The sequence below is a fragment of the Bombina bombina genome, chromosome 9, assembly GCF_027579735.1.
Source record: "Bombina bombina isolate aBomBom1 chromosome 9, aBomBom1.pri, whole genome shotgun sequence".
NCBI classification, from domain to species: domain Eukaryota; kingdom Metazoa; phylum Chordata; class Amphibia; order Anura; family Bombinatoridae; genus Bombina; species Bombina bombina.
In genome coordinates, this window is record NC_069507.1 from 39,869,689 (window position 1) to 39,887,796 (window position 18,108).

Sequence of the window (18,108 nt, forward strand, 5' to 3'; positions counted from 1 at the left end):
TGCACGGTTTGTTGGTTCTTGGCATATATTTGCTTAACTATGTCTCTCACTTTTTTTTCTTCAATCCACTTCAGCTTTATCACAAACAGCAATGCAATCCATGACTCACTGTTGGCCGAGGTGGAAAATGATTATGTAACGTGCAAAAACCTTTTACGTGAAACAAATTCTGGTTGATACATTTTACTATAATTGTCTCTTATTTAGAATATAGTAGGGAATATTTAAGGAAAACATAGTAACCTTAAAGGGACATGAAACCCAATGTTTTTGCTTTAGAAAGAGCGTGTCATTTTATACAACCTTACAATTTGCTGCTTTTATCTGATTTGCTTCATTCTCTTGATATCCTTTGCTGAAAATCATATCTAAATGGGCTTAGCAGCTGCTGATTGGTAGCTGAACATACATGCCTTGTGTGATTGGCTCACCCATGTGCATTGCTATTTATTCAACAAAGAATGAAGCAAATTAAATAATAGAAGTAAATTGGAATGTTTAAAATTGTATTCTCTGGATCATTATCTGAATCATAAAGGAACATTTTCGGTTTCATGTCCCTTTAAACTAGTGTAATTATTAAGTGTTATAGGTTGTCGAGGAAGATAACATTATGTATGTGTTCTGTCTTAAAGGGACATTTAAAGTCGCTTTTTAGATATGTATTGTATATATGAGCATTTACACGCTTTTGCATGATAAACTGCTTTAAAAGGCTCTTGAATATGGTTATCTTATATTCTTTTTTCAACTACAGTAAAGAAAAAACTGGCAAAATGAATAATAAAAGTGCATTAAAAATTATTTTTACCATAAATAACAAAGTTTTATGGGGGGGTCTGAGTTTTAGATCCCTTCTAAAGGTGTGGAAACATAATTAGGTAATTATATAAGATTGCACATTCATCGTTGTCCACTCCAGCACGCCTCTGGCAGGCAACAATTCACTGCCGGAATTTAAGATTGCATGCGAGCACTTTTTTTAACTCGTGTGCAATCCTGCCCCTGCCTGTACACAGCCAATCACGCGTGGGCAGGAGCTGTCAATCTCCCTGGCTGGATGAGACAGGGGAGATTGAATTTCTCCAACTAAGAGGTGGAGAAGAGTCTAGGAAGCAGCGGTCTGATGACCGCTGCTTGATAAATACTGACTGCAGGTTCTCTAGTGTCTGATGACTGCTGCTTGATAAATACTGACTGCAGGTTCTCTTGTGTCTGATGACTGCTGCTTGATAAATACTGACTGCAGGTTCTCTAGTGTCTGATGACTGCTGCTTGATAAATACTGACTGCAGTTTCTCTAGTGTCTGATGACCGCTGCTTGATAAATACTGACTGCAGTTTCTCTTGTGTCTGATGACCGCTGCTTGATAAATACTGACTGCAGGTTCTCTTGTGTCTGATGAACGCTGCTTGATAAATACTGACTGCAGGTTCTCTTGTGTCTGATGAACGCTGCTTGATAAATACTGACTGCAGGTTCTCTTGTGTCTGATGACCGCTGCTTGATAAATACTGACTGCAGGTTCTCTTGTGTCTGATGACCGCTGCTTGATAAATACTGACTGCAGGTTCTCTTGTGTCTGATGAACGCTGCTTGATAAATACTGACTGCAGGTTCTCTTGTGTCTGATGACCGCTGCTTGACAAATACTGACTGCAGGTTCTCTTGAGTCTGATGACTGCTGCTTGATAAATACTGACTGTGGGTTCTCTTGTGTCTGATGACCGCTGCTTGATAAATACTGACTACAGGTTCTCTTGTGTCTGATGACCGCTGCTTGATAAATACTGACTACAGGTTCTCTTGTGTGTGATGACTGCTGCTTGATAAATACTGACTGCAGGTTCTCTTGTGTCTGATGAACGCTGCTTGATAAATACTGACTGCAGGTTCTCTTGTGTCTGATGACCGCTGCTTGACAAATACTGACTGCAGGTTCTCTTGAGTCTGATGACTGCTGCTTGATAAATACTGACTGCGGGTTCTCTTGTGTCTGATGACCGCTGCTTGATAAATACTGACTGCAGGTTCTCTTGTGTCTGATGACCGCTGCTTGATAAATACTGACTGCAGGTTCTCTTGTGTCTGATGACCGCTGCTTGATAAATACTGACTGCAGGTTCTCTTGTGTCTGATGACCGCTGCTTGATAAATACTGACTGCAGGTTCTCTTGTGTCTGATGACCGCTGCTTGATAAATACTGACTGCAGGTTCTCTTGTGTCTGATGACCGCTGCTTGATAAATACTGACTGCAGGTTCTCTTGTGTCTGATGACCGGCGCTTGTTAAATACTGACTGCAGGTTCTCTTGTGTCTGATGACCGCTGCTTGATAAATACTGACTGCGGGTTCTCTTGTGTCTGATGACCTCTGCCTGATAAATATTGACTGCAGGTTCTCTTGTGTCTGATGACCGCTGCTTGATAAATACTGACTGCAGGTTCTCTTGTATCTGATGACCGCTGCTTGATAAATACTGACTGCAGGTTCTCTTGTGTCTGATGACCGCTGCTTGATAAATACTGACTGCAGGTTCTCTTGTATCTGATGACCGCTGCTTGATAAATACTGACTGCAGGTTCTCTTGTGTCTGATGACCGCTGCTTGATAAATACTGACTGCAGGTTCTCTTGTGTCTGATGACCGCTGCTTGATAAATAATGACTGCAGGTTCTCTTGTGTCTGATGACCACTGCTTGATAAATAATGACTGCAGGTTCTCTTGTAAGAACCTGCAGTTGTAGGCAGGTGAAGGGGTTGATAAATCGAGCTCTAAATATAACTTATTGTAAAGAAAGGATGTATGTACGATGGAGACTACAGCACATGGGAGGTGGAGCAAACTGACAGATTAAAACCGAAAATAAAGAATGAGTGGCACTGTGCATTAGGATGGTAAGCGCATGTGAGCATCACACCTCTAAAGCTTAATAGATAGGCGCATAATAAGCACAAACATTGTCAAGTTCTTCTGCTTTTGGAGAATCTTTTCCCGTGGTTGCCAGAGTGAGTCACGGTCTCTCTTCTTATTCACAATCTTTTTTAACTCTTTTTTGGCTCAAGGACGTTCATTAACAACTCATCCTGGCTTTAGTCCCCTCCTGTAATTCATTCACAATGTTCCCTTCTTCCACAGTGGGAAGGAAAATGTTGCCAAATCTACTGAAGCCAGGTAACTTTTGTTGTATATTTCTTCTATACTTTTTTCTTTTCTGTTAATGAAAACTCGAGAAAATTGTAAGCATTAAGTCTCTTCTTCAATACTTCTGACTCCTAAAAAGTATAGATTTTGTTTGGAATCAGGCGCCTACTTAGGTTTGCTTTTAGCTGAAGGGGGCCTCTGTCTGGCTAAGTGAGTTAAAGGGACATACACGTGTAAAACAGAAATGCTGTATTTTTAGTAAACTATTTTATTTTTAAACAAATTATTTTATTTTGTTTTCTGTTTAAAGGGGCACTAATACTTTTTCAGGAGAATCACTTTAACTACAAGTTTAAGTTAAAGGGGCACTAAACCCACATTTTTTCTTTTATGATTCTGATAGAGCAGGCAGTTTTAAGCAAGTTTCTAATTTACTTCTATTATTAAGTTTTCTTTGTTCTCTTGGTATCTTTATTTGAAAAAGCAGGAATAAAAGCTTAGGAGCCGGACCATTATTGGTTCAGCACCATGGATAGCGCTTGCTTATTGATGGCTGCTGAACCAAAAATGGGCCGGCTCCTAAACTTTCATTCCTGCTTTTCAAATAAAGATACCATGAGAACAAATAAAAAATTATAATAGGAGTAAATTAGAAAGTTGCTTAAAATTGCATGTTCTATCTGATTCATGAAAGAAATTTTTTTAGTGCCCCTTTAGCTTAAACTTGTAGTTTAAGTGATTCTCCTGCAGATGAAATACAGCCAGTGATTGGAGCATACACATGTATGCTGGTTTCTTATTGGTTTACCAGCTATAACCTCACCTAGAGCATACCTATTTATATAAATTAAATATTGTACCCATTTTCAGGGATTGAACAGTAAACATTTTAAAAAAAGGAATTTGTTTCGCTATAATCTTCTCTAATAGATCCTTTCATTTTTACACTATCTGGTGATTTGTGGGTATGCCTCTTGTCTTTGGCTCACCAGTTGTGTTTAGCTAGCTCCCAGTAGTGGATTTCTCCTCTTGAGCTTTAACATCTTTCCAGGAGTTAGATAGCTATATGCAAACTACAGTGCAATAGTAAAATATCCTAACACAGATTATTTGATTTAGCCATTTTTGGCCCTTAAAAAATATCCTGTGCTTATGGACCAAAAGTGTAATTCCCGCTACACAGAGCATCAGCACATACACTTATTATAATGTGAACAAAACATAGTTATTATATGCAGACAACGAGCAGACAGTATGTAACGGGTCCGTTCTTTCTCAGCAAATTGCAGATTCACAGTGTGATGAATTGTGTTTTGTCCTGGGTCTGATCCTTACTTATTAACAATTTAACTACAAATGCTGTAGGCACCTATAGCAAGCAGTTGTGTTTAATATAGAATAATACATCTTAAACAGTTTTCATGGTAGGTTGTTAGATTGTATCACTGAAATTATATCATATAGAGTTATAAATAAAATATGCTACTAGACAAGCTTGCCAGTTAAAGGGACAGTCTACTTAAAAATGTTTTTTGTTTAAAAAGATAGATAATCCCTTTATTACCCATTCCCAGTTTGTCATAACCAACACGGTTATATAAATATACTTTTTACCTCTGTGATTACCTTGTGTCTAAGCTTCTGCAGGCTGCCCCTTAACTCAGTTCTTTTGGTAAACTTGCATTTTAGCCAATCAGTGCTGACTTATAAATAACTCCACGGAGTGAGCACAATGTTATGTATATGACACACATGAACTAGCAGTGTCTGGCTGTGAAAATCTAATAAAATGCACTGGATGCAGCCTGCAGGGGCTTAAAAGAATTGTGCTCCGGTTCCATATGTTGGCAGATGCCTGGAGCTGCCTCCGTAACTCTAGTTTATCTTAACAGTCCAGACCGCTGGAGCTTCCTGAAGCTCAGACGTATATATACGTTGTGCGGTATAATAGCCAAAGTACTGCGCAATGTACATATACGTCCAAATGGGTGAACTGGTTAAAAAGCTTTTGCTTTCACATTTTCATTGTAAACCGATACATGTTAAAGGGATATGAAACCAAAAAAATTATTTTGTGATTCAGACAGCGCATATCATGTTACAAAAAGTTTCCATTTACTTCTATTGTCAAATTTGCTTCGTTCCCATGATATTCTGTGTTGAAGAGATACCTAGGTAGGCATCTGGAACACTTCATAGCAGGAAATAGCGCTGCCCTCTAGTGATCTTGTAAATGGATAACATTCTTGCAAAACTGCTGCCATATAGTGCTCACGAAATGGGCCGGCTCCTAAGCATACGCACCTGCTTTTCAAAAAAAGATACCAAGAGAACAAAGAAAAACTGATAATAGAAGTAAATTAGAAAGTTGTTTAAAATCGAATGCTCTATCTGAATCATGAAAACATTTTGGCTTCATATCCCTTTAAGATGCTGCTCTTTCTAACAGCTGATAAAACACTTCTGAATAAAATGTTCCATTAGTATTGCAATACGCTGTTAGTAAATGAAACTGTTGCATTCTGGGATTTAGGGATTTATCTTCTAGAGGTGCAGTATCAGATAGTTAAATAATAAATATACTTGTGTAACTTGCAGATCTTGTATATCTCCTATTGAGATTTAATTCTTTGAATGTATTAAATGAGCGTTCTGCGGATCAGCTGTAAGCAAAGCATACTATCATTTCTGTTACTCAGCACTGCAGGTGTTACAGCGCCACAGTGTGGCAGTTCTACTGTATGGCAGCCATCTAAATCAGCTCCAGTAGAGGACAACGTTACCCCAAACAAACCAGTGACCTCCAGGGGTTATTCTGTGAGATTTGGGGCTGAAACAAGTCCAAGACAGGCCACTTACACCAACCTTGGTCAGAAAGTGCATAAACCCTCACCCCCTGTTACATCCGGTTATAAAAGGTATCATGTAGCACACATTAACCTCTTAACTGCTTCACTGTTTTAAGTCTGTTATGATATAATATTTCTAACATTTTAGGATACTTTGATGGATATTATTACATATATATTCCAAGTGTTTATTCCTGAAACATACATATGTAAATCATTTTATTGAGAACAAAGAGTGAATATTGATATATTTACTTCAAATTGACTATTTTTAAAGGGAAATTAACGTCTTGATTTTGCCTTTATAGGTATTGTTTTTATAATTTAGTGCTTAAGGGGACATTATAATGTAAAAATACATTTACACGTGTTTCAGTCCTTTTAAAGGGTTAAAAATTGTAGTCAAAGTTGTACACCTGGAACACCCCATCTTACTCCAGATAAAGAGAGAAGGTCAGTGATTGGACCATACACATGTATGCCTGCTTCTTATTGGTTAACCAGCTGTATAGTCATCTGGAGTGACAAAGGAGCGCAACATTGACTATATATTTAACCCTTTTGCAAAAGATTAAAGGGAATAAATCTGTCTAAATATAAAATGCTCTAACAAAACTGGATATTTATGGCTACACTAGAATCATGTCAGTTTAAACACAGGCTGTTATCTTGTTCAAAAACTTCCCCAACCTCTTTTTCTTTCAATGTGTATCTTAATCTATCCAATCCTCCAGTTATCAACAAATGTAAATACTGTTCCTAAACTTTATTTAAAAAATAAATAAGTAAAAGAGTACATTTAGGTTGCATTTAAAGATGGTCAACTTTTATAACAATTGGTTATATATAACATTTGTTTTATTATTTATACTGCAATTAATTATTTTCAAGTAAATCAATATGATACCTGTTCTACATGATTCTATAATACATATCACATTATACATATTTATTCTTTAGGAAATTTAAGACCATATTCTTTAATCAGTTCTTTAATAATTTAAGTTCTATACTTTGTATAGTATAAAGTATATTGTGTACTATATAGTATTTATATACTATATAGTATATATACATATAGTATATTCTATATTTTGTATAATCTAAGCTCTATACTAAAATTGTTTCCAATTTTATGAGAATCTTTTTGTATATGTGTCTGTTCTTTATCTAAACTAAAATTCTTATGCAATAATAAAATGTGCTAATATATTAGAACAGTTCATTATTCCACAAAAGTTCCTTGGTAACTGTGTTTAACCCTGTACGGTTGTACATCTAAGCTGATGTTTTAAATAGACCCCATAATCTTCAGAAACTCTTATATTTCTGCTGCTGCCTGTGCTAATTGTGCTTCCAACTTCCAAGTACCCCAACAATATCATTCAAATGATGTGGGAACTATATATCAGCATCTTCCTTTGGCATCTAATGTAACAAGCTTGCAAATATGAAACCAAGCAAGCACAAATAAAACAAGAGGAAAGTTGTATTTGTAACAAATTATTTATTTTTTAAATGTGGGATATTTGGAAGGGCTATGTGCTGAATCTAAGCTTGATACTGTATGACAATAGGTCTTGCAAGATTATATTTCATCCCCTTGTCATCAGGAAAGGATTCAGAGCAATTTCTGGTGGTCAAGGGTTTAAATAACACTTTATATTCCTAGCCACACAATTTAGTCCACTATTCTGGACTCTGTTTACATTAGCCCCATTTCGGGATATTTGAATTATAGATGTGCTTTAGACTGGACATAAAAATAGTTTAGTTTAACTTTGATTTATTTTAAGATTTTTTTTAAAGGCCAACAAAGGTCAAAAATACAGAGTAACACAAAACCCTTCTTTTACAGCCCAGTGCACCCTTCACATTTTAATTTACTATATCGTTTTCTAAGGACCCAATGGGAAACATATAATGGGCAGTTAAACTCCACTCTTCTGTGATCTGTTGGCCTAGACCAGCTGCTAAATCCTTTCTGTGGCTCTCTGTTCTTTCTTGACCACATTCTAACCTATTGTCACATGACCCTCTCTCATTGCTGATTTATGACGCTCAAGACTTTACTTAAAAAAAAAAAACTGCCACTAATTCTCTGTTACACAAACTTCTCATTTTGTAATACTCTATTTTCTGTTTTCTTTGTATATTTTCTTCATGTCCTCATTTTCTTTTCTCTCCGGTTCCTGAAGCTTCTAGGAATGGACCCTTCAGTGTGTGTGGAAATGTATAAGATCATATATAACTGAAGTTTACCTTCCTGATTTTGCTTACCTTTAATTTATTCAGTTCTCTCTCATTACCAATCTAGTTATCTGTATCATTTTCAGTCTTTCTTTCTATCTTATCTATCCGCATCTATTTATCTGCATCTATCTTTCCATCTATATCTATATATCTCTTATCTATCTATCTATCTATCTATCTATCTATCTTCATCTATCTATTCACATCTATATTTCCGCATCTATTTATCTATCTATCTCTTATCTATCCGCATCTATCTATCTATATATCTATTATCTATCTACAGTATCTATCTATCTATCTATCTATCTATCTATCTATCTATCTTCATCTATCTATTCACATCTATCTTTCCGCATCTATCTATCTATATATCTATTATCTATATATCTATCATCTATCTATCTATCTATCTATCTATCTACAGTATCTATCTATCTATCTTTCTTCATAACTTTTGTTCTCCCTTAATCACTTTCTCTATCTTTTTCTCTTTCTCATTCTGGACTTCTCCCTCTAACTCGTTCTCTCTTTGTCTTCTTCTGCTTCTCTTTCCCATTCTCAATATTTCTCTATCATTCTCTTTCCCCTGCTGTGTTCTCTCATAGACCTTCTCAGAGCTCTAGCAAGGAGAATATTTGGTTATCACATATTGAGAGCAGATGGGCATCATTATTTAATGAAATGTAATTTATGGAGTTGGTTATCTTCTGGTATTAAATAGAGGCCGTCCTTGGTCTATGCTGGGATTCAATTCTTGCAAAAAAAGAAAAATGCCATAAATAATATATTATTATAGTTATAAAATCGCTATTTAAATGTGCAGACTTTAAACAAAATTAAAATATAAAATACAGTCTCCCAAAATACTAAGGGCCAGTTTAAAAGTGGCGCACTAAATAACTTTTTCGTTCATAGTAAATATTTCTGGCGGCCCAGTTGTCATGCGTTTTACAAGTTAAAAGTAAAAAGTTAGTGTGCGAGCGAAAGTCTGCTGCACGCTAACTAAACAGAACTTCGGATACCATGATTACCGTGAACTTCTTCTTCCCATAGATTTCTATCGTTTGCGCACTAACCCAACTCTGTGTTAAATGAACTGCGCTAAACCCAAAGTGGGTTACAAATATTTTACATTCCAAAGTTCTTCACATAGAAGAGATACAGATATATATTGTATATATAGATATATAAAGACATTTTTAATTTAAAATAAAGAGAACATTTTTTTCTATGTTAAGAACATTGGAATGTAAAGTCTTGATAATTAAAACACATGCACATATTTAGACATTCTAGTCAAACACATTTACCATATCCATTTTCATTTTTTAAAACCTTTTTATTAACCCCTTAGCAATGGCTAATATACAGAGTATGTTGGCCGTTGTTAACTTGCCCTCTGATTAGTGAGGTTGCAATTTCCATTGAAAATAATGGTTGCTCTCAAGTTGGCCGTGTTAACCCTTCTTTGGTTAATGCGCTTTACCATGTAATTATATTATAGTGAGCTTCAAAATTGGTTATCGCACACACACTATCATTAGTGCACCACTTCTAATCTGGCCCTATATTTCTAAATACTGTTCCTCTAAGTGCAAAGTCTCATCAGTGCCCCTCCAAAAAATGTCTAAATATTCAGTTTCAGATAATTGCATATTGCTGGTAATTTATCCTTTTCAAAGTTAGTTCACATAAAGTGCAATATATAGTTATCTTGTATCTCTTTTATCTTATACTTTGTTGCTGCTGTGAATTGGTGCAAGCAAACTAGTGTAAAATGAGGGCTAACTGTATTTGGTGGATTGTTTTGCTAGAAGATTTGAGTACCATGTTGTCTCATTTGGTTTAACTTTACTCAGTAGCCCTGTTGAACATGCACCGACACCCACCAGCCTAGGATATGCTGCCACACCAGCTGCTTCAGCAAATCAAACCGCTACCGCTGATCAATACACAGCACAAAATTCTGCATCACCGCTTCCTACAGCTTCTCCAGCCTTTGCATCTACAGCTTCTCCAGCTTTTGCATCTACAGCTTCTCCAGCCTTTGCATCTACAGCTTCTCCAGCCTTTGCATCTACAGCTTCTCCAGCCTTTGCATCTACAGCTTCTCCAGCCTTCGCTTCTACAGCTTCCCCGGCCTTCGCTTCTACAGCTTCCCCGGCCTTCGCTTCTACAGCTTCTCCAGCCTTTGCACCTGTAGCTTCACCAGCCTTTGCACCTGAAGCTTCTCCAGCCTTTGTTCATACTGCTACAGCTCCTGTAGACTCATATTTCTCTACTCATGCTGCTTTTCAACCTTCCAGCAACAGGTAATGGCCATTTTATTTATATATATATATATATATATATATATATATATAAAGCTAAAGAAACTTTACCATGTACTTAAGGCTGTAATGTACAATGCCTTATAATGGTGCAATCTGTTATGCTTAATGCATTCACTTGCCTAGATTTAGAGTTCTGCGTTAGCCATCAAAACCAGTGTTAGGGGGTCCTAACGCTGGTTTTGGCCACCCGCTGGTATTTAGAGTCAGTCAGGAAAGGGTCTAACACTCACTTTCCAGCCGCGACTTTCCATACCGCAGATCCCCTTACGTCAATTGCGTATCCTATCTTTTCAATGGGATCTTTCTAACGCTGGTATTTAGAGTCTTGGCTGAAGTGAGCGTTAGAAATCTAACAACAAGACTCCAGCTGCAGAGAAAAGCCAGGAGTTAAGAACTTTCTGGGCTAACACTCTTAACTACTGTGCTCTAAAGTACACTAAGACCCATAAACTACCTATGTACCCCTAAACCGAGGCCCCCCCCACATTGCCGCCACTCTCTTAAATTTATTTAACCCCTAATCTGCCAACCGCACACCGCCGCAACCTACATTATCCCTATGTACCCCTAATCTGCTGCCCCTAACACCGCCGACACCTACATAATATTTATTAAACCCTAATCTGCCCCCCCCCAACGTCGCCGCTACCTACCTACACTTATTAACCCCTAATCTGCCGACCGGACCTCACCGCTACTCTAATAAATGTATTAACCCCTAAAGCTAAGTCTAACCCTAACCCTAACACCCCCCTAAGTTAAATATAATTTTTATCTAACGAAATAAAATAAATCTTATTAAATAAATTATTCCTATTTAAATCTAAATACTTACCTGTAAAATGAACCCTAATATAGTTACAATATAAATAATAATTATATTGTAGCTATTTTAGGATTAATATTTATTTTACAGGCAACTTTGTATTTATTTTAACCAGGTACAATAGCTATTAAATAGTTAATAACTATTTAATAGCTACCTAGTTAAAATAATTACAAAAGTACCTGTAATAAATCCTAACCTAAGTTACAATTAAACCTAACACTACACTATCAATAAATTAATTAAATAAACTACCTACAATCATCTACAATTAAACCTAACACTACACTATCAATAAATAAATTAAATTCAAATACCTAAAAATAAATACACTAACTAAAGTACAAAAAATAAAAAAAGATCTAAGTTACAAAAAATAAAAAAAGAACTAAGTTACAAAAAATAAAAAAATAATTTACAAACATTATAAAAATATTACAACAATTTTAAGCTAATTACACCTACTCTAAGCCCCCTAATAAAATAACAAAGCCCCCCAAAATAAAAAAATGCCCTACCCTATTCTAAAATAAAAATTGAAAAGCTCTTTTACCTTACCAGCCCTTAAAAGGGCCTTTTGCGGGGCATGCCCCAAATAATTCTACTCTTTTGCCTGTAAAAAAAACATACAATACCCCCCCAACATTACAACCCACCACCCACATACCCCTAATCTAACCCAAACCCACTTTAAATAAACCTAACACTAAGCCCCTGAAGATCTTCCTACCTTGTCTTCACCACGCGGGTATCACCGATCCGTCCAGAAGAGGGTCCGAAGTCTTCCTCCTATCCGGGGCTGAAGAGGTCCATCATCCGGCTGAAGTCTTCATCCAGGCGGGGGCTGAAGAGGTCCATCATCCGGCTGAAGTCTTCATCCAAGCAGGGCTGAAGAGGTCCATCATCCAGCTGAAGTCTTCTATCAAGCGGCATCTTCAATCTTCATTCTTCCGGCTCCATCTTCATCCCGCCGACGCGGAACATCCATCCTGGCCGACGACTTCCCGACGAATGACGGTTCCTTTAAGATTCAAGTTCAATCAGATTGAACTTGAATCTGAATGGCTGATTCCATCAGCCAATCAGATTATTCCTACCTTAATTCCGATTGGCTGATAGAATCCTATCAGCCAATCGTAATTCGAGGGATGCCATCTTGGATGACGTCCCTTAAAGGAACCGTCATTCGTCGGGAAGTCGTCGGCCAGGATGGATGTTCCGCGTCGGCAGGATGAAGATGGAGCCGGAAGAAAGTAGATTGAAGATGCCGCTTGATAGAAGAGTTCAGCCGGATGATGGACCTCTCCAGCCCCCGCTTGGATGAAGACTTCAGCCCGATGATGGACCTCTTCAGCCCCCACTTGGATGAAGACTTCAGCCGGATGATGGACCTCTTCAGCCCCGGATAGGAGGAAGACTTCGGACCCTCTTCTGGACAGATCGGTGATACCCGGCGTGGTGAAGACAAGGTCGGAAGATCTTCAGGGGCTTAGTGTTAGGTTTATTTAAGGGGGGTTTGGGTTAGATTAGGGGTGGGTTGTAATGTTGGGGGGGTATTGTATGTTTTTTTACAGGCAAAAGAGCAGAATTCTTTGGGGCATGCCCCGCAAAAGGCCCTTTTAAGGGCTGGTAAGGTAAAAGAGCTTTTCAATTTTTATTTTAGAATAGGGTAGGGCATTTTTTTATTTTGGGGGGCTTTGTTATTTTATTAGGGGCTTAAAGTAGGTGTAATTAGCTTAAAATTGTAATATTTTTATAATGTTTGTAAATTATTTTTTATTTTTTGTAACTTAGTTCTTTTTTTATTTTTTGTACTTTAGTTAGTGTATTTATTTGTAGGTATTTGTATTTAATGTATTTATTGATAGTGTAGTGTTAGGTTTAATTGTAGATAATTGTAGGTAGTTTATTTAATTAATTTATTGATAGTGTAGTGTTAGGTTTAATTGTAACTTAGGTTTGGATTTATTTTACAGGTACTTTGTAATTATTTTAACTAGGTAGCTATTAAATAGCTATTGTACCTGGTTAAGATTAATACAAAGTTGCCTGTAAAATACATATTAATCCTAAAATAGCTACAATATAATTATTATTTATATTGTAGCTATATTTGGGTTTATTTTACATGTAAGTATTTAGATTTAAATAGGAATAATTTATTTAATAAGATTTATTTTATTTCGTTAGATAAAAATTATATTTAACTTAGGGGGGTGTTAGGGTTAGGGTTAGACTTAGCTTTAGGGGTTAATACATTTATTAGGGTAGCGGCAGATTAGGGGTTAATAAGTGTAGGTAGGTAGCGGCGACGTTGGGGGGGCAGATTAGGGGTTAATATATATAATATAGGGGTCGGCGGGGGTTAGGGGCAGCAGATTAGGGGTTCATAGGGATAACGTAGGTTGCAGCGGTGTGCGGTTGGCAGATTAGGGGTTAATAAGTGTAGGTAGCGGCGACGTTGGGGGGGCAGATTAGGGGGTAATAAATATAATATAGGGGTCGGCGGTGTTAGGGGCAGCAGATTAGGGGTTCATAGGGATAACGTAGGTTGCGGTGGTGTAAGGAGCGGCAGATTAGGGGTTAATAATAATAATATGCAGGGGTCAGCGATAGCGGGGGTAGCAGATTAGGGGTTAATAAGTGTAAGGTTAGGGGTGTTTAGACTCGGGGTACATGTTAGGGTGTTAGGTGCAGACTTAGAAGCTGTTTCCCCATAGGAAACAATGGGGCTGCGTTAGGAGCTGAACGCTGCTTTTTTGCAGGTGTTAGGTTTTTTTTCAGCTCAAACTGCCCCATTGTTTCCTATGGGGGAATCGTGCACGAGCACGTTTTTGAAGCTGGCCGCGTCCGTAAGCACCGCTGGTATTTAGAGTTGCAGTGGCGGTAAATTATGCTCTACGCTCCCTTTTTGGAGCCTAAAGCAGCCCTTCTGTGAACTCTAAATACCAGCGGTATTTAAAAGGTGCGGGGGGGGGGAAAGCACGCGTAGCTAACGCACCCCTTTGGCCGCAGAACTCTAAATCTAGGCGACTTTTAATAGGTCTATAATAATATAATAATAAGAATACAATTTGCCATCCCCATAGAGATTAATAGCTACTTATGTGAAATAAAAATCTGGGCAATGCAAGCCAAGGGGTGAAAAATGGCAAAATCTGCCTCCATTATGTTAGTAAATTAAAAAAGTTAAAGTCTTAATATTATACAAATGTTAATTTATAGGGTTGAAATTATATTTTAGGAACTTATAGGTCTTATTATTTCCTTGACAGAAAAAGGGTGTCCAAGTTTTCAGGCAAAGCATTAAAGAGCATTCTTTTTGCTTGTCCACTTTTTTCTAAAACACATTTAATCGGAATTTATTTAAAATTATTTTCAGATGCACAATAGAGGACCTCAAATGTGTGCAACAATATACATTCTCTTTACAATAACATAATTATTATTAAAAGGAATATTCTATTGTGAAAATGACATAGTCAGTGAGCACCAGTCACCGGTAGTGTTCTGTTTAGGACTTTACCTATGGGTTTATCCCCTTTGGGGAATCAAACACAAAGGGCCTAATTACATAAAATATGTTAGTTGGAACGTGAAAGATTTTGCTGATACTAATGACAATTTGCAAGATGCCTACAATAGAAAGTTATGGAGACTGCCAGAAAAGGGAACTTCACTGGGAATAAGAAAGTTAGCTGGAAGCCAGGAGCACACTTACAATAGACATCAGATTGTCCTGTTTTCAGCATACAGTATTTTACATCCTCTGTTTTTTATACAGGTTTTTTTCTATTAGGGTAGTAAGTGTATTGCACATTTTGACACAAACTCTATACCTTTCAGTCTGTGATATAAAACAGCGAGAACTTCAGGTGAAAAATGTTTACAGAATACACAAGACCTGCCAGAGAATAAATGCAAATTTTAATTATTTCAATTAAATTTATTAATATTGTTTTCTATTTATTAATTTCATAGGATTTTAAATTACATTTTTATTGAGCCCTATTATAAAATATACATATTCTCCCCATATTTAAATTAAAACCCCTTTGCTAGACACTGTTCTAAAAGTAAAAATTGCCTTCAGAGAATTCCTGCAAAGTACTGGTGAGTTTTCTTAGAGAATCCTGCAAGCTTAGATTATCTAAAGAATAAGTATATGTCTTTTTCACATTAGAATGTCCTATTATTATTACATTATTATTGGTAAGATTGTTTTCCCTCCTTACATGAAAGGTAACCATGAGACATATAAACTTGTATGCTAAAGTATTTTAAAGGGACGTGAAAGCCTATTTTTTCTTTCATGAATCAGATAGAACATACAATTTTAAGCAACTTTTCAATTTACTTCTGTAATGTAATTTGATGTGTTCTGTTGGTATCCTTTGTTGAAAAGCATACCTAGGTAGGCTCCTGAGCAACAATTGGGAGATGGCTTCTGGGAGCTAGCTGCTGATTGGTAGCTGTATATATATGCCACCTGTCAATGGCTTACACAAAGAGGCATATTTATGAAATGCCTTGCGGACCTGATCCGACAGTGCGGATCAGGTCCGCAAGACATCGCTGAATGCGGAGAGCAATACGCTCTCCGCATTTAACATTGCACCAGCAGCTCACAAGAGCTGCTGGTGGAACGCCGCCCCCTGCAGACTCGCGGCCAATAGGCCGCCAACAGGGGGTGTCAATCAACCCGATCGTACTCGATCGGGTTGAATTGTTGCAATTCCTGTCTGCCTGCTCGGAGCAGGCGGACAGGGTTATGGAACAGCGGTCTTTGTGACCACTGCTTCATAACTGCTGTTTCTGGCGAGTCTGAAGACTCGCCAGAAAGACGGGCCGTCAAGCTCCTTACGGAGCTTGATAGATAGGCCCCAAAGTGTTCAGCTAGCTCCCAGTAGTGTATTGCTGCTCCTTAAACAAAGGATACAAGAAGAATATAGCACATGTGATAATAGAGGTATATTTTATGTTCTTTTCAGGTATCAAGAGTGGCTGAGATTTAAATATTGTGTAAAGTTACTATTTGAGTACCTTGTCTAATCAGTTATAGTTTAAATCAAATAGTAGTGCATAGGCATAAAGGATAGTTTTATTCAATGCAAATCCACCCCTAGAGCAGGGTGGGGTAAAGAGAAATGCCTCTGAGCACAATATAAGGAGAGCGTAGAAATTATAATAACAATATTATTAAAATGTAACCTTTATTGTAGCTTTTAAGATGACAGCAAAAAAGTGCACTGTTTGCTGCCCAACAAATATTAAAAACACTGCACTACTGGTATTGATTATCGGACTGATTTATATTATAATAAAAAGTGAAGGTGACTAACGTTGTGTAGAGCATTGGCAAAAGTTACTCGCTATCCAGGCTTTTTCCAGGAATATAGCGATTGTATTATGGTAAGTAATATATTAGGTCTAGCTCACGTTATGACCAACAGTGAGGAAGCTATATTGAAACGCGTTAGGGGTCTTTTTGTTGGTTTTAAAATTAGCTCACTACTGGTTATAACAAAAACAGGGACTCTTTATTTATACCTTCTTAAATTTAATTGTTACATTCCTGGCTAAAAGCCAGGGTAGAGAGTAACATTTATAACAATCTAACGGCTAGATTACGAGTTTTGTGTTATGAGCGGTGCGGTACTAACTTGCAAGTTATTTGCACCGCTCACTTATCTACAGTGCTGGTATTACAGGATTACAAAAACCCGGCGTTAGCAGGCAAGAGGTAAGCATAGAGCAAAATTGAGCTCCATACCGAACTCCAATACCAGCGCTGCGGTGAGCTGCGGTAAGATGGTTTTACGTGCTCGTGCACGATTTTCCCATAGACATTAATGGGGAGAGCCGGCTGAAAAAAAGCCTAACACCTGCAATAAAGAAGCATAAAGCTCTGTAACGCAGCCCCATTGATTCCTATGGGGAAATAAAATTTATGTTTACACCTAACATGAACCCCGAGTCTAAACACCCCTAATCTGCCACCCCCGACATCGCCGACACCTACATTATACTTATTAACCCCTAATCTGCTGCCCCCAACATCGCCGACACCTACATAATGTTATTAACCCCTAATCTCCCGCCCCCAATGTCGCCGCTACCTACCTACACTTATTAACCCCTAATCTCCCGCCCCCAACGTCGCCGCCACTATACTAAATTTATTACCCTCTAAACCTAACCCTAAGTCTAACCCTAATCCTAACACCCACTAACTTTAATGTTATTAAAATAAATCTAAATAAAAACTACTATTAATAACTAAATAATTCCTGTTTAAAACTAAATACTTACCTATAAAATAAACCATAAACTAGCTACAATATAACTAATAGTTACATTGTATCTATCTTAGGTTTTATTTTTATTTCACAGCTAAGTTTGTTTTTATTTTAACTAGGTAGAATAGTTACTAAATAGTTATTAACTGTTTACTAACTACCTAGCTAAAATAAATACAAATTTACCTGTAAAATAAAACCTAACCTGTCTTACACTAACACCTAAAATTACACTACAATTAAATCAATTACATACATTAAATACAATTAACTAAATTACAAAAAAATACAAACACTAAATTACACAAAATAAAAAAATAAATTCTCAGATATTTCAACTAATTACACCTAATCTAATAGCCCTATCAAAATAAAAAAAGCCCCCCAAAATAAAAAAA

The 18,108-nt window shown here is 37.1% G+C and overlaps 1 protein-coding gene across 2 annotated transcripts in view; it reads left to right on the top strand.

The window, feature by feature from the left end:
* The first annotated feature begins 5,504 nt into the window (after positions 1–5,504).
* Positions 5,505–18,108, top strand: part of LOC128639840 (LIM domain-binding protein 3-like) — an 84,570-nt gene continuing 71,966 nt past the window's right edge. Inside the window, exons 1-2 of one of the 2 annotated variants that reach the window (XM_053692044.1) lie at positions 5,505–6,065; positions 10,115–10,564. In XM_053692044.1, the coding sequence (XP_053548019.1) occupies positions 5,791–6,065; positions 10,115–10,564 (725 nt within the window). In that variant the 5' untranslated portion in view covers positions 5,505–5,790. Of the gene's footprint in view, positions 6,066–10,111; positions 10,565–18,108 lie in introns of both variants that reach the window. The other variant, XM_053692043.1, reaches the window with a different exon arrangement.